Source organism: Argentina anserina, chromosome 6, assembly GCF_933775445.1.
Source record: "Argentina anserina chromosome 6, drPotAnse1.1, whole genome shotgun sequence".
Lineage (NCBI taxonomy): Eukaryota > Viridiplantae > Streptophyta > Magnoliopsida > Rosales > Rosaceae > Argentina > Argentina anserina.
In genome coordinates, this window is record NC_065877.1 from 4,648,223 (window position 1) to 4,675,991 (window position 27,769).

Genomic DNA, 27,769 nt, shown 5'->3' on the forward strand with positions numbered 1-27,769 from the left:
TGCTGATGAACAACACAAATGACATTGAAAGATGAAACCGCAGTGACGGGAATACATATGGCTCATTGCATATATAGTTGCATACTTGGAATACAGGAACTGCATGAGGAAGGGAGTTTTGTGGGAAAGAAGGAAACCGTTGAGAATGAAGATGGATCTATGCATAAATATAATATTATTGTCTGGTTTTAGTAGGTTTTATGAAATCATTTCAAGGTACGGCTCAGCTGCTACGGCAGTATACATGCAACTATGATCTACAATAATCTATATCGATCCCTTTCCAATTTCCAGGTTGATTTTTCTTCGCGACTTGAAGTGAAAGAAAGACGAGTGAAATGAAGGACGCGTGGAACGGACCTCTCACCATCAAACTAGCACTCGTGGACTCCAAATTTAAGGCGGGGGGAGGAAACTTGTTGCCACCGGTGCATGTGAAAGCGAATAAAACGATAACAGGTTACACTGAACAAGGTCGATATCAAATTAAATATGAATCGTCGTTGTTAAAGCCTCGTGCTAGTGAGCACGAAATTAAGATAGACCAGGGGAAGAAGAACAGGACCCATTGCCTTTATGCTTCTGGACAAAGCTGATCGATGGGAAATCCAGCAGTCCAAGTTCCATGCATCCTTCGTAAAAGATAGGGTTCGATCTCTTATCAATTTTGGGTTTGTCGTGGCGATTGTATCCATCTGCTTCTGTGAGGGTGACTGGTACATGCAACAACCTTCATTGATTACGATATAGATCTTGACTGCAGGTAATATCACTACCCGTTGAAGAAAAGACCAAAGCAAGGCCTCTGTTGGTTGCTAAACTTTATTTTCCAATAATTCTTAGTTTCTACGGAGTATTCGGTGCACTGTGGGTAAACAGACGACCAAATGTGGATTGTTAAAAGTTAAAACTAATGAATTTAAGATACAAACATGATGGTAAAAATATATTAATAGTTAAGATTGTATCATGTAATTATACGCCGTGTATATAAAAAAATTCAAGAGTTCTTATACCGTGATTGATTGTACCGGTCATTCTGGTCCTCCTGTGGTATTTTGTGGTATCTTCTATTTTGTTTTTTTTTCTTTGTCATTGAAACAACTTCATAGAGGTAGCCAAGTAAGCAAAGGGGCAAAGGGTGGAACAAATTAGAAAATACCAATACCAAAGGGGCAGGGTTTATCCGGGTTGGAGTCTACTAGTGTGGAGTTAGGACCGCGAGCTTGCTCGGGTTATGTCGACCCGTATGGTTGGGCTTAGAGATTTTGGGCCAATTTTAGCAAGAATACAGTGTTTATTCATAAGTCTGTTGTCATTGATATATAGTTAAATTACTATTCTCTGCATTTTGATTAGCATGTATGCGTTCAGTAGTGTTCCACTGTTCCACACATGATGCATCTGCTGTCACTCAGTGGAGTACTGATTTGTTTACTTACGTACACTACTGTTTTAATTAAACACTAGTCCTTGCTCACTGGATTTTACTTCAAAGTTTGTCAATTTGATTCATCGACTCATATTCCTTAATTTTTCTTATCGTTCTTGTATTCTTCTAATTTATGTTTATTACAAAATGGGAAAATAAAATGATGGTTGGGGAGAGGGCATTAAGGTGGCCGGTGCTGTTGTAATTGAGAATTCTTTGAACACCTAATTGCCCATATCTCATGAGTCATAACGCGGATGCAATTGAACACAACTTACACAAGTAATTAACTTATTTTGTCTAGCTAGTAGTTGCTTCTTTTCGTTGCTATTGATCAACAAACGACTTGCTGGCATCACAGTCTTCTACTGAGACTTTGCTTATTGCCTTTTGCTAGCTTCTCAGCAAAATCAAGCCCATAAAGCCCCCAAACCAATGCTATCGATGACAAACATACCGGTATCGGACCGATCATCCACATCAGCATCGGAAAAGTGATGCACAACATTCTGTTGCTTATAAGAGCCAAAACAAAACCTTTCTCAAATATGCTTCGTGTGTGTTCTGAAGACAAGGATGATAATTCGTGATCACAGGAGGCATTAATCAAGAAATTGGCATCAATCAAGAATGCAATTGCCAATGAACTGCAGAGGAAACTAATTGACAGAGCCAGTGCTGCTGAGCCATACTTTACAGAATATATCCTAGAGGATTGTGACCCGAAAATCGCACTACTGAAGATATGAGATGCACTGTAGGCGTTGTTGATTAGAGCCGCCAATGCAACCAAAACCAGAATTGTTATGGAAGCTGTGAGCGTGGTCGCCATCAGAGTGTTTCTCAAGCTTTGGACAGCTAACATTCCCATCTTATCTTCATCACCCTGCATGGTTAAAATCATATGTATAAGAACAATATCCGCCACTAAAAGATGATCGAAAACCTACTTGTCTATGTATGAAATTATTTTTCTCCGATCAAATGCAGTTGGGACTGCGGAGAGATCCAATTTATCTGGTGATGACCAAAAGAATTAGATTCCAGAATAGTTGATCGAGGTCAGTTTTCGTAGCAACTGCACAAGCTAGCTAGTCAGATTTCTAAAAATGCGTATAAGAGCATGCATGTGCAATGTGTAGGTTAAAAATTAACTTGTTCACAGAAATTAAGGGAGATACGTACACTATAAGTAAGTAAAAACAAGTCATTACGTGAGAATGCCCTTAATCTTAATCTTGGTGCTCTTAATCTACGAAGAAACATGCATGTATCGGTTTATCATTAAGACATTTCTTAATTCTGCACCTTTTTGTACCAGTGTTATATAATTAACCAGTTGAAAAACTAAAATGCTAACAAGGATAAGTAGTTCCAGTTGAAAGTTTAGCTTACCCCTTTGATATCTCGAAACCAGGCTCTCCTCTTCAGCATGTTGATTCCAATGGTAGTATGAGAGGGTTTGTTCTTGAAGCTATGCCACAGATAAGCATGATAACCCACCGTAAGCAAGAGACTAATCGGGACCAATATGGTGTCTAGATAAACAATCATCTTAATTTGAGATCAGAATATATTGGAGATGGTTCTGTAGCCAGAGGAACCCTACATATTTATCGTCAATAGACGATGGTAGTGGAGTGTACGTCACATTGTCACAAGCAGATGTGGTTTCATTCATGATTGCAATTGGTTGGTAGAGTTGTGGAATGCATATAATGGACATTGAAGATTAAAGTCGGGTTTGGATCGGATGAATATGAAAAGCCTTAGCATTGGCTTGAGTGGTCTATCCACTAAATTCTAATTGGACTATTCGATCGTGTAATTGCTTCAGTACTATTTTAATTGTTTCAAATTGTCGTGATCGATTCAGCTTTGCCAGAAAATTCGTATTATTCTATCAGCAGCATAAAGGCATGCCCCTTCATCAAAAAAAAAAACATAAAGGCATGATGGTCATGTTATCTGCCTACTTATACTTGGCCTCATAGCTTAGGGGTTTAGAACCTAATTGATACGATGGTAGATTATATATGGTGTTCCGGGTGATGTGTCTTTGCACAAGCCAATAATCGAAATGAAAGTAGCCACACACGAGATAATCTGCATGTTGATTGTTCCCTTCATGGAATATGGATGATGATAAAATCGCACGCATGTCCCTTGGTTTACGAAGTTAACTTGCTAAACTGCCTTTACAATAATAGCTCTTTCTTTTTGCTCATTCAATCGTTGGTTCTGCTTTTTTATCTTATGAATTTTGTGTCTGCCAATACCTGCTATCAAACATAATTTTGGAACATGGTACGTCTTTACGATCACATGAATGCAAATTATACAATTTCCTTGCATTATTGTATAAACTCTCCAAACAATAATTAACATGAACGGATAATATACATAAATTAAGTATATATATATATATATATCGTGCTCACAAAGATGGTGATAAAGACAATGAAACTGGGTGATAATGGACGGAGCAGATTCAAACGCAGACTCTCTTCAGTCTCTGATGTATTGGCAACAAACTACATAGTATGTATATATGTTCTTTGAATTCCCAAGAACTTGGCCCGGCCAACATTTATAAAGCATCTATTTTAGCTGAGACTTTATCTAATATTACATTGGGTGAATTAGCCAACAAAGTCAGAATCTTTAAGCCACCAAACTAAGGCCACGGATGAGAAGGCCACGGGAACTGGACCAAACAACCACAACAACAAAACAAAGGAGATAGAAAGCAACCTCTTGCCAATTTGAGCCAACAAGTAACCTCGTTCGTACAGGAGAAGTATAATGTCTGAAGATGAGAACTCGGTAGAAGTATTTAGTAAAAAAATGGCATCGATCATAAATCCAATGGCCAGAGAGCTGCATAATAAGCTGAAAAGCAAGGGGAAATAGGCCAAACCATACTTTAGGGCAAACATCTTTCTCGACTGCTCACCGAAAAATGCTGTTTTAACAAAGATGTGGTTTGCATTGTAAGCATTGTTCGTAAGAGCAGCCAAAGCCAAACTGCATATAAGTGCAATTGAAGCTGTGGATGTTGCCACCATTTGAGTGTTTCTCAAGTTTTGGACTGCCAACAAAGCCATGTTTCCTTCACCCTGCAGAAATGAGCATATACATTCATACTATACATTCCTTTCCGTAACAAATTATATAAGAAAGATCATACGTCCGGAAGAGAAATTTCTACTATTCTATAGAAACTACAGAAGCTTTCGAGCGGAAGGTAATACTCATGATCATAGACTCATAGTTAAGGACGCGCATGGAAGCTCATACTCATGAACAGTAATATTTTTAAAAAAACTTACTTACCTGCACAATATCTAGAAAACATATTCTTCTTCTGATTGACATTCTTCCGATGCTCGTATGAGAGGGTTTGGTCTTGAAGATACACCAGAAATATGCATGGTAAACTATCAGAACCAAGAGGCTCAAGGAAACTAGAATGATGTCTAAAGTGAAAGTACCCATTGCTATATACGTATGTTCACATGTATCGGGAAGGAGGGCACTTATATTTATGTATATGCATACTGGTCAAGTAATCTATTTATCAATCGCGCGTGCAACACTGTGTGATGATCCTGATGGACATTATACATTTTTGTGGCATATTGATTTGAATTCGAAACTCAGAAGTAGTTCTGACCTAATTATAGTAGGACCCTAATGCCCATAACGTACGGCATAACATGTCTAGATTTCCACTAAACCGAAGATTTGTTAAGATAGAATGTTGGTAGATCGTTTAAGACTTCAGGTAGCTAGCTAGGTATACTTATAAATTACAGAAAGATTATGACTGTAAGAGATTACTTATATTTTATAAGTTTGCATGAATTTATGATTATGGAGGACAGCTACTAGCTAGTGACCTTTTGCATTTGAAATATTATCTCAAAAAAAAGAAGTATTACTCTATTTATAGATTTTTACCACGCCTCATGATTGATCTTATTTCTTGATCCTCAATACATTTCTCACTACATTCAGATGGAGAAAAAATGTCACCCTGTGAGCATCAAACTCAATTCCTGTTCGGTATAACAGACCCGGAGATGATGATGACGATGATATATAGAGACCCCGCGCGCAGGCGTTGGGGGACCCCCGAACAGGAAGAGATCAAGCTCTTAGAAACAATATACTTTAGATTTTGTCATTAGATATTAGATAGTAGATACTGTATCTATTAGTATCTAATAGATAGTGTCATCCAACACAGCATAGACTCAGCAGTTTGAGAACAACTTGAAGGTCTATGTGTTTCGTGATCTCACTTGAAATAACTAACGAATCACTGGGTTTTTTTTTTAATTTTTAGGGGGAATTTAATTTATACCCAATTTTCAAGACTCATTTTAAATAAAACCTATTAAATATATCTTTTCAATAGTCACATAAAATTGCTGACTGTGATATATCTTATGTCCTATTTTATGTAATATTTACAAACTGCCACTATTTAATTATAACATCAACATAATTAAAAATCTTGATTAACGATTTGTATTCAATACTTTAATTATGTGTTTATTCTTTCTTGTAATGCTAATTATTTTTCTGTTTCAATCAATTTAATTATTATTGCAAGAATCATGGATTGTTTCTACAATTTTTAATTTTATGAAAAGTTAGGTGAAAGAGAATTCATTATTTATACATAAGGTATAATTAATCATAAATAAGATACATATATATACATCTTTTTGTATGACACATATATATTAGACACCTATATATTAGATTCTTATTTTTATTATACCTATTCGTTAGGTTTCCTATTAAATTATACCTATGATTGTGGAATATATATATATATATATATAGTTAATAAGTAAATTAAAGTTGTAAATAGTTGAGAATAAAAGGTTCTCTAGATCAGGTTTAAATTTGAAATAATAATATACCTAAAAGAAGAGAAAAACTTGCCAAAGAAAAAAAAATTATGTACCTTGCAATTAAACATTTTTCTGAGTATGAAAATCAAGGTATCAATATGAGCTTAGGACTGAAATGCAATCCAATTTGTTGTCAAAACTTTTTTTTCCCATTTCTTCCCTCTTCTTCAATTCTTTCTTTTCTTTCATAATATTTCTTCAATCAACTCACAAAGACATATGCACAAAGTGCTATGAACACTTATCTTCTTCCCTTACTTTGAAACAATAATACAAATCTTTCTGAAGATTCTAATTAAAGTCTCATTTCATCTTTTGAAAGAAAATATGAAACTTTGTTAGAAATGGAATACTTTGACGAAGAGAATATATATAATTAAGGGAGTAGAGTAAATATAAAATGAGGTAAGAAATTAAGAATGTAAAATTTATGATAAAGTTAAATTCAACTAAATTTTAGCTTATTGTTTGAATTCAAATTGATACAAAGATTGTGTCACATACCAAAATATAGAATTTTACAATCTAAAAGGGCAAATTAGTAATATGAAAAATAGAAAACACCATTAATTATAGACATACGCTCTATATGGTAGGTTTGCTTACGTGAAATGAGTGTAAAATGAAGAAAAAATATGCATAGATTTATTTTAAAGGAGATTTAACAATAATGGATTTATATCTAATTTTCTCTAATTTTTATTGAAACTAAATACATAGCCTTAAAATTCCTAACTCAATAGAGTTGGTCTAGTGAAAACATACTAGGCTGTAAGTGGAACAGACGCTGCATGGATACTCTTAATAATAGAAGGTCTATGGTTCGAACCGGCTTGTGAAAAACTCTCTTTGGGAATTGGTTATACCTATATTACTCAACAGCCCCGGAGTGGTCCATTTTTGTAACAAAAACAAAAATTCCTGGCTCAAACTTGGACCTAACCCCCAGGCCCCAGCACATAAAGGCCTCGGAAGCCCAAATCCGAAAGCCACCCGAGACTAGTGAGTCCACGGCGTCGTTTAACCCACGGGAACTAGGTTGCGGTGTCGTTTTCCGCTGCACTTTTCCTTCACTCTTCTGCTCAGAATCGTCAGACCAAGAACACACACGGAAGAGAGCGAAATGGAGCGCCGATGGTTCCCATCAGCGCTATGGTTCACAGTTCTGCTGATTCTGATGATCAACGGCTGTAATGCTTCAATCCACGAGTACAGAAACGAAGGCTTCACTCCTCAGTCAAACGCCTTCTTCTTCCACGGTGGCAGCGAAGGCCTCTACGCTTCTAGAGTCGTCGATTCCTCTTCTCCTTCTTCTTCGGATAGCCACGTCAAGGGAAAGTCCTTCATCAGGTCATTAATCTCACTAATCACCACTCTTAATCTCACTAATCCATTTCTGTATTACCAAAATATCTCTTGGCTCGATTTACATAGACACATATTGCTAGGTGAGTTATAGAAGCTGAATCTATTTTGATCTGTTGAGTTAGTAAATCATAAGATCATTATGTGGCAATACCCTAGCTTTTTACTGATTTAGGATCGGAAGCTTTGATTTGATCCTTGTGATTTTAATCATTTTAGATTTTGAGGTAATGAGGTTGTAGAGATGCCGATGCCGCCGGGGCTGACTAATGTGATTTCAGGTTTGAGAGTGTGACATTTGTGAGGCCAAAGGAGTCGGCGAGTAAGCAGAATGAAATGCAGGAGAGTACTGGTATGGTGGAAGCTATTATTCTCGAGGTGAAGGACAGGACAAGGATTGGGGCTTCGTTTCTCAAGTCGAATGTGATATGCTGCACTAGGAATCTTTCGAAAGATGGACAATGCACGGCTGGAGAGGTGGTTATGCAGAAGAATCCGGACAATCCGGACTGGCCTAAGCGCATCAAGACGTCCTTTAATGGAAAGGATGAGGAGGCGAAGATGGAGTCTGAGACGGTGGAGATCACGAAATCCGGGATGTATTACCTGTATTTTATGTTCTGTAATCCGGAGCTGAAGGGCACGCTGATTAAAGGAAGGACTGATTGGAGAAATCCAGATGGTTATTTGCCGGGGAAGATGGCTCCTTTGATGACATTTTATGGCTTAATGTCTTTAGTTTACCTTGTGTTTGGCCTTGCATGGTTTCTGAGGTTTGTTCAGTATTGGAAGGATGTTATACAATTGCACTACCATATCACAGCGGTGATTGCTCTTGGAATGTGTGAAATGGCTGTTTGGTACTTTGAGTATGTCAACTTCAATTCGACTGGAACCAGGCCTATGGGCATTACACTGTGGGCAGTAACCTTTAGCTCTGTCAAGAAGACACTCTCTCGTATGCTTCTGTTAGTAGTTTCAATGGGATTTGGTGTGGTGAAGCCTACACTTGGTGGAATAACCCCAAAATTATGTTTGCTTGGCGGGGTCTATTTTATGGCATCAGAAGCGCTCGAGCTTGTTGAACATTTGGGTAATATCAATGATTATTCTGGAAAGGCAAAGTTATTTCTGGTCTTACCAGTTGCCTTCTTGGATTCATGCTTCATTCTGTGGATTTTCTCTTCTTTATCTAACACTCTGGAGAAGCTTCAGGTACCATAATGCACAATTTGCATCGTCCTGGTTACTTTTTTGTCTTTTACAGCTTCAGCATATGAACAGTTTGATTTTTGTATCTAATGTTTCACGCAACAATTGGTATCCATTGAATTGCAATCTATGTAGGTTTGTTTAGCCATGCATGTACACTGTGTCTTTTTGGAAACCATGTACTTTTACTAATTGAAATATGCTTTGGTACCGTGTGGTTTAAATCTTTAGCAGGGTAGTGGGATTGCAATTCATAATTATGCATTTATAATGCCTAGTTGTGTTCTTACATTATATACCACCGTTTGGGATAAAAAAAATTTTCCTGAAAGATTATAGGAATCTCGAATGACAATGTTATGTATCTATTATTCACCCTCTATTTATTTTGGTCACAGATCAGGAGAAACATGGCTAAGTTGGAGCTATATCGAAAATTTACCAACTCTCTTGCAGTCTCTGTGCTTCTATCAGTTGCCTGGATTGGGTTTGAGGTATTATTACTGAATCATAAAATCATATATTTTGTTAGAATTAAACATTCCCATGATTTCCATCTAGTGCAATGGAATAAAGTCAATAACCTTTAGTCTGTAACTAGAATCTAGAGTTTCTTGGCAGGTCTGCTCTTTTCAAGTAAACTTATTAATAAATCTGCGATGAATTGTGTTGATTCAGCTATATTTCAATGCAACCGATCCATTGAGCGAGCTTTGGCAAATCGCCTGGGTGATTCCTGCATTTTGGACTCTGCTTGCCTTTTCTCTCTTGACGGTGATATGTGTCCTCTGGGCTCCATCAAGTAACCCTACTAGGTATTTCTTTGACATTGTGATTATACAGTTTTCTGATGTTGTTTGCATAATAAATAGCGATATGTATGTACTTGACAAGAAATCTATATCCATGTCCTTGACAAGAAATCTATATCCATGTACTTGATGATTGTTTCCGTTGTTTGACTTGACTGGCCTAAAGCATAATGCTATCATGATAAAATTAGTTGAAAGAAAGGTCTATTGTTTATCTCTATAATGCCGTACATCGAGTGGTATCTTTAGTGAAAAAAGTGATTCATGCCTGCATTGATATTGTTGGATTCAGTGCATGGAGCTATCAGACTTTTGCTATTCTTATGTTTTCTTGCACCACAACCTGATAGAATGATGTTTTGGTCTGGAACTTGCAGATATGCGTACTCAGAGGAGACAGGAGACGACTTTGATGAGGAGGGCGTCTCTTTAACTAGTGGTGCTCTGAAGGTGAGTGGAGACACAGCAGCAATGCGAGAATTTAACACCGGGCTTGCGGAAGATCTTGAGGAGGATAAGCGAGAATAGAGATGTAATCTTGCCCCGTGGAGCTTGATTATGTGATAATGGAGCTTCAATGTCATATCCTGGGGGTGCTGTAAATCTTAATACACGATCCATGTTGTATTATGTAGCGAGAGAGAGAGAGAGAGAGAGAGAGAGAGAGAGAATAGGTGAATAGTTGTGGTACAAACATATGCGAAGACTAGTTACTGCTGTACTGTAACTGTCGGATCACTAGTTACAAGTAAATTAACAGCTGTACGGTAAATGTCTGATCAGCTTCAGTTCAAGCAAAAGAACGAAAATATTTCTAATTTTATGGTTATCCATTTTCATGTTCTGCTCCTATCCTTAAAAGTACTTCTAAAAAAAACAAAGAAAGCTTAAATGTTGGAACACGCTCCAGATCTCCTGGCTCTAGACAGACCGGCTAAACCATCAAGATGAACTTGAGTAGCATGCACAGGAGGGTCTTCAAAGGTGGTCACTGATCAGGCGTAAGTCCAGAGAGTCTTTCTGCATAAGCTGAACCAGGACAGCTGAATCAGATTTAATTTCCACAGCTGCATTAAAATGCTTGGCAATAAGTTTAAGACCAAAGCAAATCAGAAGTACTTCTGGTTTGCTTGATCTCTTTAAAAATCAGAGAATACAAGATTTTAATATACAATAAAAGATAAAAATTGTGTGGCTGCTGGGATTCGAGCCCAGGTCTCCACGGCCACAACGTGGAATTCTCACCACTAAACTACAGCCACCAAGTGGTAGGTTTGCTACCAAAATTGTATTTAACCGCTCTCCCATTTTCAGGGTTGGTGTTTGGGGAATTGTTAACTGGTAATGGTAGAGGGACCGAAACCAGTGTAACTTGGTGCATGCATGGAGAAAACGAAATGTGAAAACCCTTATGAGGAATGAATATCCCTTATTATGGTATTGCCCTAGTTATTTGGGGAATTGTAGCTTATAAGCTACAAAAAGATCAGCACAGTGGTCAGTGGACAACCAGACATGGTTATAGCCTATAGATAGCCAGGACAGTGAGCCAATTAGGCTGTTTCTTCACGACTGGGACTTGGTGGAGTGGTGGTGGTGGTGGTGGGGGCCGGGGGGAATGGAGTTAGGTGGCATGCTTACGGCGTTGCCTTTGGTGTGAGGGTTGCGGTAAGTGAGAATCCTCTCCGGATTCCTTTGCTCTTTCCTCAAATCAAACAGGACAGATTCAAAAAATGTTATGCGATTACTAGTAAAATCTATCAATTTTATTCAACCAGCTCTTCACTGACGACAAGACAAAGTTACAAAATGCATGTTCTTACAGTTCAACATGTTCATAGGTCTTTAGGCACTAAGCCTTATTTTACAATTCATATCTCACGTAGAAATATTTCTACCAAAAAGTTGAGCAATTCCGTTTTTAGGTTCACTCTGTTTCACAATTGACTCTCCAACCAAAACTGCTTTAACACCGGCTTCTTGCACATAGGCGATGCCATTAGGGCTAAAAAGTCCAGATTCTCCTACCACAATTATATCTCTTTCACGGATCATGTCGCCACGCTTTCCTTCAAGTAGCTTTTTTGTGTTACTGGTATCAACCTTGAACGTTTGAAGATTTCGATTGTTGATGCCAATAAGCTCAACCCCCTCAATTCCAAGAACACTATCCATTTCTTTCTCATCATGCACCTCAACAAGAGTTGCCATCTTAAGCTTCTTACATATTTGAATCATGTAAATGATATCAAGGTCCGACAAAACAGCAGCTAATCAAGAGAATAGCATCTGCACCTTTGGACCGAGAATAATATATTTGCTAATCAACAATGATAAATTCTTCGCACAACAGAGGATATGAACAGGGGCGGATCGGATCCAAGGCTTAGGTTGGTAGGGCTCAAGCCCAACCAAGGATTTTGGGGGGAAAAGAAAACTAGGTGTGTATATATATATTATTTTGGTAATAGATATTTCGTTTTGATTCACCCAATTTATATTCTTTTCGACCTCTCAATACGCGTTGATAACTTGTTGCGTCTTCTCAATTAAATTTAAAATTTCAACATGGTTCGTGAGTCAGTCTTCCACTTATCCACCAAATTCTACTTCTTCAACTCCATCAAGTTCGATAGTTTATTTTTAGGTTTCTATCACAATTCAAAAAATACGGTATTGTTGTATTGGTATTATGATTGCTAATGTGTTTGCCTACAATGTGTCTAATAAAAGCAACGTCTATAGGTATTCTTGATAATTATATAGTTCTCCACATTAAAAATGAATATACTGATTTTGTTAACAATAAGACGGTCATTCATGACTTTGAAAATTTATCAAATCGTAGGGTTAGATTCAACAAGTTTATATTCTTATTGTATTTGAGGGATAAGTCTCTCTCTCTCTCTCTCTCTCTCTCAATATAACAAGTTTCGCATTGTTGAGATTTTTCATTACAAATCGATAAAAAACTCAAACCACCAATTCTTGGATCCGCCACTGATAATGAACTTCGGCTTGTTGCCACATTTTCTTAACTTCCCAGAAGATATTTCTCATCTGCCAATACACTAAGACAAGCAGCTCCCCCTATCAAAATCCTCTCTCAATACTCCTCTACTCGGGGAAGCCTTCTTCTGTTCTTCACTTCAGTTATCAACCCAGGCAGTCCAGTTCTATCATTGGCCGCCCTGAGCGCTCCAACAAAATCTCTAACATGAAGAGCCTTCTTCAGGTCTTTCAGTAACGAATGCATAGACTTATCATCTCTCCACCTAGCAACTTCTATGACTTTGTGCCATATGATCTCCTCCAAGATATTACTTGGAGTATTGCCCTCATTCTCCTTGCATTTCAGCTTATATTTCACCAGCTTTGATTTGGTAGCCATTGCACCGTGTTGAGGGCGAATAATGGTTGAGGAAGGAAGAGAGAGCGAGTTCGATCTGGTGCCGGCGATGGAGCGATTGGGCCTGCAAGTAAAAGAAGGGATGAACCTGAAGGAAACTAAACCCTCCATTACTAGATAAAAGATATAGAGGCAGTGGACTTGATTCTCTGTTAGATAGATACTATCGTTCAACTAAAACTCCGATCGACTTGCACAACGTAACTCGTGATTGAATGGACATGCAAAATACAGAAATCATTACGAAATTCGATAATAACTTGCATGTAGCTTATCAATTCACCCACCCAGGAACTTGATTTTCATAAACCGGAAGTGATTGTCCAAGTGGGAGATTGTTAGATCAATTTTGGACATATCACATATTATATGATTATCATGTTTAATGTCATAATCTATTTCTACATGGAAACAAAGATAGTATCAAATCTAGTTCCTAATGATTTCGTGTAATATATCATTATGATAATGAATCCTAATTTAAGTCTAGAAGCAAGACTACAAATCAGTATTGAATCAGGAATCTAAATAAGATGACTTAACTTATAAGATGTCTTTAATGGAAGAATTCTTAAGGGTTAAAGATTCTCTATATATAGATGGTAAACGTCCTTGTTATCACTACGAGTTATTTGCGTAAGTTTCTGTCCATTGAGAAAACAGAGAGTAGTGACTAACAGAAGACCTTGCCTAGCACCTTGTGACTTTGGATTAAGGCACAATGGATCACGGTGTCGTCGCTCATGAAGATGGTAAGTTAATCTCATTCACTAAGTTAACGATTAGTTGTTATGCATATGATATTTGGTTTTGTACTCATATCATGTAATTTAATTTACACGAACAACAAAAGTTCTTTTGAACTTCACATATATATATATATATATATATATATTATGGAGGATCATAAGCGGACGCCCATACGGTGCGGATTCGCCCGTTCCGGCGACGTGGAACGACAACGACGCGGATGGTGTTGGTTGTGCTCTTCGTCACACGGCGGCCGAAATTTGCAAATTTTAAATTTTTGGATTTTTTTTTGGAAATTTGCAGATCCAGCCGGCGTTGGAGCTCCGACCGGTACAAACATGAGCGCCAGAAAGGGGGGAGTACATCGGACACCATCTCCGCCGTCGTTGAGCGTTGACGGTCGCGGGAATTGCCGATGTTCGCACTTTTGGTGCACTACGGATGTCCACTCCATAACCGACCTCATATGTATATATATTTTTATATATTTACTTTTTGTTGGGAGCTTTAAGATTTCTCCTCAAAGAGGTCGCACAACAGTGGCGAATCTAGGATTCGATTATTTGGATTTTTTTTTGGAAATTTGCAGATCCGGCTAGCATTGGAGCTCCGACCGGTACAAACATGAGCGCCGGAAATGGGAGAGTACATCGGACATCATCTCCGCCGTCGTTGAGCGTCGCCGGTCGCCGGAATTGACGATGTCCGCACTTTTGGTGCACTACGGATATCCACTCCATAAACGACCTCATATGTATATATATTTATATATATATTTATTTATTGTTGGGAGCTTTAAGATTTCTCCTAAAGAGGTCGCACAACAGTGGCGGATCTAAGATCTGATTATCGTCTAGGTTATTATGAGGGGTTGGTACGATTTTTGTTGTTGTTATTGTCAATGTTGTTTCCACAATTTTGTTTTTGGATCAAATGATGATCTTCATTATAATCAACCAGCATATAATGTCTAACAAATGGGGAATGAAAATAAGAAGGAAAGTAAGAATGCTAATAGAAAATAGGAACAGAATGAAAGAGAAAGTGAAACAAAGAGTACGTCAACAACAAGAAAATGCAAAAGAGAGGGGGGGGAAGTGGACCTTTGACTCCATGTAGACCTGGCAATTGGGCGGGCTCGTGCGTGTTTTTGGCGGGCACGCTAAAAACCCGTTTATGTCAACGGGTTAAGCGGGTTAAGGACGACGGGTTTCCGTGCTACCCGTTGGAACCCGTCAACCCGCGAATTTTTTTTTCTTCAGAAATTCGACATAATTTGAATTTTTTTATTTTTTAAATTCTTTCTATAATTCTAACAATTCTTTGAGAATAATTTTTTATTTTTTTATGATGACATAATTTGATTTTTTTTAAATTATTTCTATAATTCTAACAATTCTTTGAGAATAATTTTTTATTTATTTATGATTTTTTTTTTATTTTGGAGTCCTCAATTTTTTAAAGATTAATCCCTAATGGTCTCATAGAAATAATCAAAATAACATTATAATTGTGCTACTTGTTCGAATTCAAGTACATATTTTTACGTGTAACATCAAACTAATTGAAAATATGTAAGATACATTGCAATTAACCTTGTTCGAATTTAAGTGCCTATTTATAAGTGCAACAACAAACTAATTGAGAATTGCAATTAACCTTGTTCAAATTCAAGTGCCTATTTATAAGTGCAACAACAAACTAATTGAGAACATGAAAAATAAACTGCAAACTAATATGTCTTATCCCCATATTTCACATCAATGCCATGTTTTCTCTCAAGTGAAGCTCTCTTCTTCCTCTATTCGATCATGCATTCTCAAACCCAATATGTCTTCGGAAAAATCGTCCACCTCAACCATTTTCTTTTCTGAAATATTATAAATAATAATTATAAATATAATATAAAAGTCAAACTAGTGAAATCAAACTAAATTATTTTCTATTTACCTTTCTTCTTCCCGAAAATCCAATCCCGAGTACATAACAAAGCTTGTACTGTCTCAGGCAACAAAGAGCTCCGATACTCATCTAGAACTCGACCACCAATGCTAAAAGCCGACTCAGATGCAACAGTGGAGACAAGAATAGTCAACACATCACGAGCCATCTGAGACAGGATTGGGTATCGGTGTCGCTCCATCTTCCACCAAGCAAGTACATCCAAGTCTACCAAATTATCGAGTCTTACTTCATCCAAATACTTGTTCAGTTCAGTCTTCAAACTCGAATTCTGACCGCTCTTGTAACGGGCATCAAATTCCTGCAATAGAGCAATTTGACGTTTAATACTCTAAGAAAATCATACTAACCAAGAATAGTCTCAAAATAATTAAATTAATTAGTTACCTGAAGTATACAAGGCTTCCCCTGTATTTGAGACAAGCTCTCATGAATATGGTAACTAGAACTTTGGTGAGTGGAGGTTTCTTTGTAGGCACCAAACAAAGAAGATAGAGTGTCAGTAAAAACCTTCAATTGTGAAGATTCTCGACCATAGAGCTTTTCATAAGCCCATTCAACAAACTCCATCTTAAACCGAGGATCCATCACCACTGCAATCCCCAAAATCAGGCTATAATCTGACCAATATTTCTTAAACTTCAAATCCATCTCTTTTCCCATCCGGCTTAGAAAAGAATCTTCACTGGCAATGGCTTCTTGTATACTGTGCTGAACAACTAACACCTTCGGGAAAAATAAGTTTGATGTAGGGTACTTTGTTCCAGAAAACAACACTGTTACTTCATAAAATTCCCCTAGAAACTTATTTATCTTCTCAATCTTGTCCCACTCCTCATCTGAAGGACACCACTTGAAAGAACTGTCACTTACTGCCAAGTTCATCAATGCACTACGATAGTAGAGAGCACCATCAAGCATCAAATAGGTTAAATTCCACCTTGTTGGCATATCTTGTCTCAATCCCCTTCTGCTTCCTCCCAAACCAACTTGTGAAACACATTGTAGAAACCTTTGTTTTCTAACTTCTGAACCCTTTATATACTTGATGCCTTCTCGTATCTTTATGACAGATGGGTGAATCTTTTTCAGTCCATCTTGAACTATCAAATTCAAGATGTGTGCACAACATCTGACATGAAAAAATTTGCCATCTACTAAAAGCAAGCCTATGAAATTCAACCTCATCTTTAGCTTCTCAACAAAAGAGTCATTGGCTGTTGAGGAGATATATATTGAAACACATCTCTAATGCCCTCATACTCAACAAAACTGAATGGAAAATCATGTCTAACAATTGCCTCAATCACTAACTCTCTGAATCTATCAATACTAAACGAATCAGAACGTGTGGAAGACTGTGGTGAGACAACATCACTAATACTACATTTATTATGGTGACGCAACATGCTACCCGTACCTGTTCCTGAGTCACATTTGAGTATAGTTCCGCACTTTTTGCATTTGGCACGTCTCCCTTGATCGGGACCCTCATCAAAATCCTCAAACGTTGTCCAAACCACAGATGTCCTTGCCCTCTTCTTCCTAGCTGCCATACCTCGCACTTCATTACTGCTTGGTAAACTAACTCCTACTTCTTCATTCATGGACAGATTCTGAGACTCATCATTCACACTCATCTACAAATCCAAAGTATAGACAGTTGTAAGAGTAAAATATAAAACATAGGACTGAAGCATAGCAAATAAATTTGATTCAACTATCATTATATTCAAAAGCATTGCTAACAAATCAGTTTGAAACAAATATCATTATATTCAAAAGCATAGCAAATTGGAACATAATGCAAATTGTAACTCTAATTATGTAATATGATATTTAAGCAGTGAGGGTAAAATAGAAACGATTATGAAACATGGGGTACACGTACAATCAATGATCATCACAGCCCTCCTATACATGTGCACTGCATATATAAAAAAGATTGCTCTAACTATGGTACACGTACAATCAAAGGAACATCTTTACCTTAGAAATTTTGCGGTCATCAAACAAGCTATTGAACTGAATGCGATAATTCTCTATACGCAAGGCAACTAATCCAGTAGTGTCATCAAAAGAAATGTTACTGCATATGCCTTAATGGCTTCATGTACTTCTGGAGAAGAAAAAGGGAGCTGAAAATTCAGGAATTAGCGGCCAATAGTTTATAAAAATTCATCAAGCATATTAACCCTAGTACCCTACCAATGTTTAATGCTAAGTTGATATTTTTAATGCTATGTATTGGTATTCACTATTAATACTGCTCAAGCTTGCACTCTAAGTTCAAAATTTTAGAGATGAGAACTTGCACAAAATGTATGCATTTGGTGCAGAATCTCTAAAGTTTCTTTCACTTCTCTCCGACTTGAAAAAAACAAATCAAAAAGGAAGTAGAACAAGTAAAAGATACAAGTAGCAAATTTCACAAACTAATCCATGAACTTGCAAGAACACAAAACCAGAAAAGCATAAAGAGAATAAAATGAAGGACCCCAAGCAGATTTCACACCTGGCTGAAGAGGTTGTCTCCTATGAGAATCAGGATCAATAATACCACGACAGTAATTAACGAGTCATCTACAAGTTCTTCACAAACCTTATTTGGATGGAGACTAAAGCAATAGACACGACTGGAATGAGTTCAAGATGGATGGATGGATGGATGCAAAGACTTTACTATCATAACTATCCTCTGATTAAATCTACCAGAAAGCACAGTTTATGAGGAAATATGTTGCCTACAGAAATAAAGCAGCACAAAGTGTCACACACCAGAACAGCGCAACCAGACAATGTCATCTCCCAGTTGTACAATCTTGGCTAAAGATCTTAGTACAAGGGCTACAATGCCAGAGATTAAGTGGTCAGGCAACGACTAAGTAGAACTTATACTTCACTGTACTACAATGTCATAAATATTCTACATCAACTCTTATCAGTTAGTTAACCTTGCCATTGTGTACTTTAACATACACTGCGACGTATATTAAAGATTTAAAGTACAGAAAATACAATTATGAGTTTATGACATTTAAAACAGTAGTATGAGTGTCTTACTTAACTAGCTTATCTTAGTAACTATGCAAAATCCCATAAATTTGATGGGTTAACTAACATAGAGATTTATTGAACAAAGCCAGATCTGAACTTGAATTTGACTGCTTTTCAAGTGCTCCAGAAATGTAAACAGATAAAGAGAATAAAATGAAGAACCCAAAAGAGTTGAAACACCGTGCACCAAGAAATAGAAATTTCATAAGCAAATTGTTGAATTAACAAGTACCCATTTTCGCAAACACTAATCTCTTTCACAAACCCATTTAAGGTCAAACATTGTGCACCCAAGAAACGAACTATCAAAGACAAACAATGATGGAACTGATATTGATTTTGAAGAGTATGAGATGGAGATTTCTGATATCAAAAAGGATATTACAAATGCTAAATCACAAAGGAGATGATGCTAAATATCTAAATCTTTTAATTTAGGAGACTGATCAAACATACCTCTTTGGCCTCAGTGATTTGGGGATTGGAACTTGGCCTCAGTGTTTTGGGGAAGACAAATAAAAAGAAAAAGAAATAGAAGACAAGAGAAATAAGACGAAGAGGGAGAATTAACGGGTTAACGGGTCTACCGTGCTTAAACACGGCACGACCCATTAATTGACGGGTTTATATTGTGCGGGTTTTGTCAGACCCGTTTATTAAATGTGCGGGTTCGAGCGGGTTCCTGTCGGGCGTGTTCCGTGCGGGTCGCGGGTTCAAGTGCCCAATTGCCAGGCCTAACTCCATGTACCAAATCTTAAGCCTCAGCCAACTGAGCTAAAAGTGATTTGTTGGCTTTTAGCCCATATGTAGATATAAATCATGAGATTCTTGTCTAGGCTACAACCCATAAAGCCTACTGAGTAGATACGTCCCGGTCGCATAGGAAGCATGACTCTCCTTCGAACTTTTCCTTGTAGATAAACAATCCTTTTTGGTAAGAAAATTCTTAACCTTAACCACTGTACCATCAAATCTATCTTACACATTCGAACACTTTCATCCTTTTTTTTTATTGAGAATGTTGAAACTACTACAACTCAGGAATCTCCCAAACGGCAACGTCTGTTATAAGCCTGCTCTCCAAGCGCCGGGCTGTTAATTCACAGACGTTATGGGCTTGTGGAAAATGGGAAATTACAGAGATTGGAATGTTGTGGTCAGCTAAAAGCTAATTATAAATGGTTTGACTGACACAGATCAACAACTGATGGATTTAAATTATTAACCAGGACTACTTCTTCCTCATTTGATGAAGGTGGAAAGTGGGTCTCACTATAACAACCTCAGCTCCAGAACGTCGCCGAGAAGGTTCTTGTCGAAATTGGAGGAAGAATTGAACTGGGTATAGAGATAGAGAGCTAGTCTCACCAATACGAGGTTGAAGGGATGACCGGAGCTCCAAGCTTTATTGGAAATTCTCTGATTGAACCTCACTGCCCCTATTTCGATCTAGAGCAAACTTGGGTATATGCTTGATCAAGGAGTATGGTTAGGAAGATAAAAGAGAGGTGAACGTGAAGGTGGGCCTGTATGTGTCAGACCTCGCCAGACGGCAGCGGTGCGAGGCCGACAAGGATGTGGCGGTGGTCTGGTTTTGTGTCGCAGCATAGAGAGAGCGCGTGTCACACAAATGGAGGAAGAAGGAGAAGAAGTGGGGTTTTAAGGAAAAGAAATGGGCTATGATTTTTGTTTTCAAACGGATGTCAAGGTAACAGAGTTTAGTGGGTTCATGATGCATCAACCGGTCTCATCTCGACACGTACGCAAATTTGCCTCCGGCTCTCGGAGCGAAGGCGTATTCTAGAATGTGCCCTCCCAAACATGCTACAGAGTAGTATAAAGATTATAAAAAAAATGTTCATACAGAATTACAGATCCTCCCCAAATTCAATTATATAGGAGAGAAGGATGATCGGGACCGCCGCCGGGGACAGACTCCAGGTGTGACTCCACAGAGCCATGCATCATCAACCTTCTCATCACCACGTGTTTCTCAGCGTCGTCGGTGGCCATCTCTGTTGAGAATATACATATTATCTTGGTAATTGACTATCTAACAAGTGAATTTGAGTTCGCTCTATGCCTTGTTAATTGGTTTTGGTCGTGAAATCAGTAAAAATTATTATATATATTCGTCACATATTTTACGTAAAGTATTTCTTTAATATTATTAGTTAATTTTTTATTGTGATTATTTCTGATTGATTCTTATATGTAAATAAATTTTTATCATTTTCACCGTGTTCATGTGGTGTGGCAGTTACACATAATAATTACTCGTGAAACCAGATCACTTTATCATGATATCAGAGTGAGTAACTCATGTCTACGTGTGAAGCTCAAATAGCTACATAAACTTCATATTACTTAAAATGTTGTCCATGTGTATGACTTGAAAATTCACCACACGTATGGGGGCGTGTTAAGAATATACTTCTCATATTAATAATTTAGATTTAGCATGTGAGTTTATAAAAATTTGAGTCACTTCATCCATTACCATTAATTTTAGATATGAACTCTAAATCACTCTATCAATTTCCACCCTTATTCAATCACTAATGTACAGATTACTAATTTACTATCCCATCATTAGTAATTATATATTTACATTTTAAAGATATGGAGTTGTTCCCCAATCCCATTTACATGCGAATTTACCATCTATAGCTCCCAACCTCTCACTTTGGGTAACAAAATTGGTCAACTCTCAAGCCCTTACTTAGTAATTAAGATTTGTGTAAGTTAAACTAGAGTTCCTCACAATGGCATAAACTAAGAGCATTGAAACGACACCTGGATTGCATGCAAGTACAAACAGTATCACATCTAGTTCAGCTCGTACGTGTGTTTTTGGGTCCAATCTAACATAAAACAACCAAATATGATAAAGCATCCCATCAAATTCAGACTATGCAAATTAGAAATCTCTTGGAATTTTCTGGTAAAAAGTGTAGAATTCTAGTTGGAGAAGTATTTGCTATTTTCTTTTTAAAATATAATTAAAAAGTTATCTCCTTTGAACACTAAACATACGCTCAGACTAAGCAAAGCGTTTTGACCTTTCTACGCTTCCTCACAAAATTTAGTTCCACACAGACCCAGAAAACTTGCACTGCAAAAAGACTAGTTTCCGTGCTTAATTATCAAAATTCTCGATCTGGGTTGTTTAAAAATCGAGTCTTTTCTTGTAGGGAAGCGTCTCTGATTTGATAAGTTTCGATCTTTTGCTGCTTTAAATTATAGTGATCGGAGCTTTTGGCTTCTGGATTTGATCTGGGCCTCTTTGAGACTCAGTGACAGTGTTTAAGATGAAGGCAAAGATTGGATTTTTAGTGTGTGTTTGGTTTCTGCTATGTGGGTTTTGTGTGGCGAGGTTTGTGGTGGAGAAAAACAGCTTGAAAGTGACTTCTCCAAACTCATTGAAGAATGTTTATGAATGTGCAATTGGAAATTTTGGGGTTCCTCAGTATGGAGGGACCTTGGTTGGGACTGTGTTTTATCCCAAGGTTAATCAGAAGGCATGCAAGAGTTTTGAAGATTTTGATATGTCATTCAAATCCAAGCCTGGTGGATTGCCTACCTTTCTTCTTGCCGATCGAGGAGGTTAGCCATTTCGATCTCACAACATTTAGTGGATTAAGTTTGATAGTTTCACAAATTGTGACTTTAATATGATTGAACTTGGGATGTTAGCTTGTTTATAGATTTGTGTAATTATTGATAGTTGCTATTGGTCATAATTGATTTGCATGCGGTTAAGCTGTCATTACCAGTTTTGCGTTTTGGTGTTCTATACCTGTGGTCTGTATCTAATTCCTTTGTAATGACTCGTTACTTGACTGATGAACCATGCTTGCAATTGTCCAGTAACTTGGTCAATCATCAATGTGTGTGGGCAATAGTTTATCAGAGTTTTGATGGAAGAATAGATCTCTGGGTTTAGACTTTCTGTTTGGCCTCGCTTGTTATGCGGAAATATATGCATTTGTAAACGTGATGACTCTTTTGTGTTCCCTTTTTGAAGCACTGGTTAGTTTTTACCTGTACATGAACGGGAGCTTTTGATTGAGACATGTATGGATAGTGCTTGTTGTCTTTCTTTGTGTTCTCATTTATAACCGTAATGTGTCCCGGCAGATTGTTATTTCACATTGAAGGCTTGGAATGCTCAGAATGGTGGAGCGGCCGCTATTCTTGTTGCAGATGACAAAACTGAGCCATTGATTACCATGGACACTCCTGAGGAAGAGAATCCTGTTGCTGATTATCTGCAGAAGATTGCAATTCCCTCCGCTCTTATCAGCAAATCTTTGGGGGATAGCATTAAAAAAGCTCTATCTGATGGAGAGATGGTCAACATTAATCTAGACTGGACAGAGGCTCTTCCACATCCCGATGAGCGTGTTGAGTATGAGTTCTGGACAAACAGCAATGATGAATGTGGACCAAAGTGTGACAGTCAGATTGATTTTGTGAAGAACTTCAAAGGGGCTGCTCAGGTGCTTGAGCGGAAAGGGTACACTCAATTTACTCCACACTATATCACTTGGTACTGCCCAGAAGCTTTTATTTTGAGCAAACAGTGCCAGTCTCAGTGCATCAATCATGGGAGGTACTGCGCTCCAGATCCCGAACAGGATTTCAGTAAAGGTTATGATGGAAAAGATGTCGTGGTTCAAAATCTCCGTCAAGCTTGCTTCTATAAAGTGGCTAATGAAAGTGGAAAGCCATGGCTTTGGTGGGACTATGCGACCGATTTTGCAATTCGATGCCCAATGAAAGAGAAGAAGTACACTGACGACTGTGCAAATCAAGTTATTGAATCATTAGGTAAGTTTGGCTGACTTCACATTTATCCCTGCCCCTTAAAACTACTCCCATATAATCTTGGCACTTGTTTATCTTTACTGTGGCTAACCCCTGAGGCCCTGAGTCTGTAACTAGTTGTTAATACTTCTTCATCTACTCTACTTCTGGTGACAGTTACCTTTGGGAAGTGATTAAATGGTTTGGGAAGTTATCTTAAAAAGTCACCTTGAGCTAGTGTCCATCTCTTGGGTTGATGTATATGCAGTTATAAAATTATGCAGTCTATATGTGGTCATACTTCTAGTTATTTAGTTGGAAGTTGATATTTGTTTCATGTTATTATGAGCTATGACTGGAGTTTATCAATGACATAGCGTTGATATTTTGTTTTATAAGAGTTAGTTACCTGGCTAAGATATGTTGTTATAAAACTCCTAATGTTAAAGTGTCTTCTGTGCCATGATTAAAGGTGTTGATCTTAAGAAGATACAGAAATGTATTGGGGATCCTAAGGCAGATGAGGAGAATGCAGTTCTAAAGGCTGAACAGGATGCACAGGTCGGACTCTTAAGATTTAATTATCATATTCTCCACCCTCATTGGCCTCATTTTTTAAAGTTCTGTGCATACTGTGTTAATTGGTACTGATGTTTCACTTTAAATTGAACTAGATCGGCAAGGGCTCCCGTGGAGATGTTACCATATTGCCAACTCTTGTTATAAACAGCAGACAGTACAGAGGTTTGATACAACTCTTGTAACAAACAGTGGGATGTAAAGTGTTCACTTATTACTTTGTTGCTAATGTTTTGTCTTTACACCTATTCTCAGGAAAATTGGCCAAAGGAGCTATTCTGAAGGCCATCTGTGCTGGTTTCCAAGAAACTACTGAGCCAGCTGTGTGTTTGAGTGAAGGTCCTCATTTATCCTCGACTTTTTTTTGTTTTCTTATGTTCTTCATGGATATATACACAGAATATAATAATTCTTGGAATTGTTTGTGTGTTATTATGTGTTTGTGTTTCTATATTAGTAAAATGTTGCCACCTAAGAAGACAGCATTGGTTCGTGTGTTATGACTCAAATAATAATAATAATAATCTCCAAGTATCCTTCTCCATGCTTCATATCCCATTAGAATTTTTGTATATGAACATATGCTAATCAATGTGTCCTGGATTTCCGTAACTTATTGAAGCAAATTTAGTTTCACTCCAGCATGCAAAGCTAATGTATTTATATCAATAGGTCTATATGAGTAATCATTTGATTGTCTATCACAAAATAGTCTATGAGATAGTAATAATTGGCCTTACATTGTTCTTCTTTGTTTTTCCAGAGATAGAAACCAATGAGTGCCTGGAAAACAATGGAGGTTGCTGGCAGGACAAAGCCTCTAACTTAACTGCGTGCAGGGTATCCCGATTTTCATTTTTCTTTGATTTACCCTCCTATTTTTGTTCTTTGTTTTTGGGTGGGCTCATGTTCTGGCATTATTCAATAGCTTTTAGTTTGTATGTTGAATACTGATTTTTGTTTTGTTAAAGGATACATTCCGGGGAAGAGTGTGCGAATGCCCTACTGTGCAAGGCGTGAAGTTTGTGGGTGATGGTTATACTCGCTGTAAAGGTAAAATTATTGGCATGGCTTCCCGTTCTTTTATAGGAATGTAGAAATTTCCACAGATCACTAAAACTTTAAATATCTGCTTGACGGTGAAGGTGTAGATTAATCAAAAAGATTATTTGTATTACGAAGGAAAGGTGTTCCGACATACCTAAACTTGTTCTCACTATCTTTCTCTTCTTCGTCTTCCTTCTTCTTTGTGCTTTAATTATTATTTTGGTCAAACAACATCCATCAATTAGTGTGCTCCATCAGGTTTAAAACCTTCAATATGCAAGGTTTCATCATTTAAATATTGAATCCACAGCCATTTGTATGCAGCTTGCCTATTTTCATCATTTAACCTTCTTTGATTTGCAGCTTCTGGGGCATTACGCTGTGAAATCAACAATGGAGGTTGTTGGAGAGAAACTCGGAATGGCAAGACTTACTCTGCATGTCATGTAAGTTTGGACTTAAAATGTTGTTTGATAATAAAAAATTTCTCCCAAAGGAAAAGTACAAGTTAAAGTTGGTCTTTGGATCTGCAGGATGACCATACAAAAGGTTGCATGTGCCCGCCAGGATTCAAGGGTGACGGAGAGAAAACATGTGAAGGTACTTAATTACTGCCTCTTGATTGCTAATAATCTGTGAATTTAAATGATTAATTGACTTTTTGAAGCTCAATCAGTGTGTAGACCCCTCAATTTAATTATGCAATGCTACTTTGATGTGGTATGTCTGAAGCCCTTTCCAAACCATTCTAACAGAACCAGCGGGCTAAAGGACCTTATTTAGCCATTTTAATAAAAAAAGACCTTATTTAGCATTTGGTGAAAGTGAAAATAGACTCTATCGGTTAATGTTCTTGGGCCATTTTCATGGAATCTTCTATATATAGGCTACAATCTTCACACACATGTACGGTTGCAGTTGCACCATCAGGAAAACATTACATAGTTTACTCTGTGGTACTTGGGCATACTTTTTAAGACTTTTGCATCAGCACATAGTTTACGTACTTGGATTTGAATCCCACCAGTGATTTTCACCAGCCTAGGATAGGAGGGTGATACTTGTGCTTAATTTCATAGATGTGCTTCATTTCCATATAACAAAGTAATAAGAGTTTGAGCTTTATTTCCATAATTTCATTATCTTATGCATATTCACTCGCCATGAAATTTTTACACTTTGTCCATGTTCTAGATGTTGATGAATGTAAGGAGAAAACAGCTTGTCAATGTGCACAATGTAAATGCAAGAATACTTGGGGCAGTTATGAGTGCAGCTGTGGTGGTGGTTTACTGTACATGAGAGAGCATGATGCATGCATAGGTACGTATTCACAATTCTTTTCCTTCTTAGTCTTTCAAACCGCTAATGCTATACGTAGTTAAATATAATTCTGGAATGGTCGCTTTACTATAAGGCAGGCACAACAGAGAATATTGAGAATTGGAATTCACCTAGTCATAGACTCCAAATTAGATGGAAGAATATTTGCCATTTGCCTTCTTTTATTTATTTATTTTTTATTATTTTTATTATTTTTATTATTTTTGTGTTTCTGAGTTTGTTATAACTCTGCTCTGTTTGTGGAAAGCAGGTAAAAGTTCCAGGGATACGGAGTATAGCTGGAGCTTTATTTGGGTTATCATTCTATGCTTGGGTGCTGTTGGAGTTGGAGGATATGCAGTTTACAAGTACAGAATCCGAGTATGTTTTCTTCTACCCAAACTTCCTCTTCACATATATGCATATGTGAATGCAATTTAATATGCTAGTCTTGAAGAATGACATCGGTTTTATTATTTTGTAACTTCTATTCACTTAATCCCGTTGGTTTATACGCTGATCCTAAAAATCTGTATGGTGACATATCTCTGTGCAGAGATACATGGACTCAGAGATCCGGGCAATCATGGCACAGTACATGCCATTGGATAACCAAGGAGAAATACCCAATCATGTTGCACGCGGCGATATCTGAAACCGAGTAGAGTAGAGACTGGTATGATTAAAAAAACAACGCATTTGAGAGTTAAGGGAAGACAACAACAGCCTATTCAAGTCAAGATCTTCCTCGACACCAGCAATTGATTTTACTGTCATGGACCATGCTAGTGCAATACAGTTATAGTTTCCATGTATCTAGCAGCTCTGCCTTTAGCCTTGTTAAATCACCTTCTGCTTTTATTGCCAGCGAGAAACAGTGTTTCTTGTTCTTACACATGTCAAACTATTCAAGTAGTTGTAACCATGTTACATAAGCATGAGGATGTCAAACTGTGTAAATGACTTGAGAACTATGCAGTTTCAGGCTGGTTCTTCCAACTGTGTAAATGAAACCGAGGATTATATTGTTCTCAACGTAAGCACATCACAGCTCGTGTTTTATACGGAACCAGATACAATGTCT

General features: G+C 37.5%; 5 protein-coding genes, 1 non-coding gene and 1 pseudogene across 6 annotated transcripts; 2 read left to right on the forward strand and 5 right to left on the reverse strand.

Annotated features, from left to right (window-relative positions):
- Positions 1-1,583: 1,583 nt before the first annotated feature.
- LOC126800267 (uncharacterized) lies at positions 1,584-3,022 on the reverse strand. Its single transcript, XM_050527595.1, has 2 exons — positions 2,828-3,022; positions 1,584-2,318 (listed from the first exon to the last, which is right to left on the reverse strand). Exons 1-2 carry the CDS (start codon positions 2,984-2,986, stop codon positions 1,788-1,790), a joined length of 690 nt encoding a protein of 229 aa, XP_050383552.1. The 5' UTR covers positions 2,987-3,022; the 3' UTR covers positions 1,584-1,787.
- A 1,052-nt stretch (positions 3,023-4,074) lies between these two features.
- Positions 4,075-4,810, reverse strand: LOC126796711 (uncharacterized). Its single transcript, XM_050523455.1, has 2 exons — positions 4,769-4,810; positions 4,075-4,551 (listed from the first exon to the last, which is right to left on the reverse strand). Exons 1-2 carry the CDS (start codon positions 4,808-4,810, stop codon positions 4,075-4,077), a joined length of 519 nt encoding a protein of 172 aa, XP_050379412.1.
- A 2,615-nt stretch (positions 4,811-7,425) lies between these two features.
- Positions 7,426-10,601, forward strand: LOC126800239 (uncharacterized). The gene is made up of 5 exons (XM_050527563.1): positions 7,426-7,710; positions 8,007-8,940; positions 9,336-9,431; positions 9,616-9,752; positions 10,127-10,601. Exons 1-5 carry the CDS (start codon positions 7,484-7,486, stop codon positions 10,275-10,277), a joined length of 1,545 nt encoding a protein of 514 aa, XP_050383520.1. The 5' UTR covers positions 7,426-7,483; the 3' UTR covers positions 10,278-10,601.
- Positions 10,602-10,939: 338 nt separating this feature from the next.
- Positions 10,940-11,011, reverse strand: TRNAH-GUG (transfer RNA histidin (anticodon GUG)). Its single transcript has one exon. It is a non-coding gene; the product is annotated as a tRNA-His (tRNA).
- Positions 11,012-11,627: 616 nt separating this feature from the next.
- LOC126800259 (indole-3-glycerol phosphate synthase, chloroplastic-like) lies at positions 11,628-13,269 on the reverse strand (annotated as a pseudogene).
- Positions 13,270-15,686: 2,417 nt separating this feature from the next.
- LOC126796712 (zinc finger BED domain-containing protein DAYSLEEPER-like) lies at positions 15,687-20,940 on the reverse strand. The gene is made up of 6 exons (XM_050523456.1): positions 20,864-20,940; positions 20,691-20,751; positions 17,291-17,510; positions 16,258-16,973; positions 15,859-16,171; positions 15,687-15,778 (listed from the first exon to the last, which is right to left on the reverse strand). Exons 1-6 carry the CDS (start codon positions 20,938-20,940, stop codon positions 15,687-15,689), a joined length of 1,479 nt encoding a protein of 492 aa, XP_050379413.1.
- Positions 20,941-21,969: 1,029 nt separating this feature from the next.
- Positions 21,970-27,726, forward strand: LOC126800232 (vacuolar-sorting receptor 1-like). Its single transcript, XM_050527552.1, has 12 exons — positions 21,970-22,533; positions 23,068-23,760; positions 24,209-24,297; positions 24,411-24,480; positions 24,571-24,654; positions 25,079-25,155; positions 25,287-25,368; positions 25,726-25,808; positions 25,896-25,962; positions 26,557-26,685; positions 26,957-27,066; positions 27,242-27,726. The coding sequence occupies exons 1-12, from the start codon at positions 22,239-22,241 to the stop codon at positions 27,338-27,340; spliced, it is 1,878 nt and encodes a 625-aa protein (XP_050383509.1). The 5' UTR covers positions 21,970-22,238; the 3' UTR covers positions 27,341-27,726.
- The last annotated feature ends 43 nt before the right edge of the window (positions 27,727-27,769 follow it).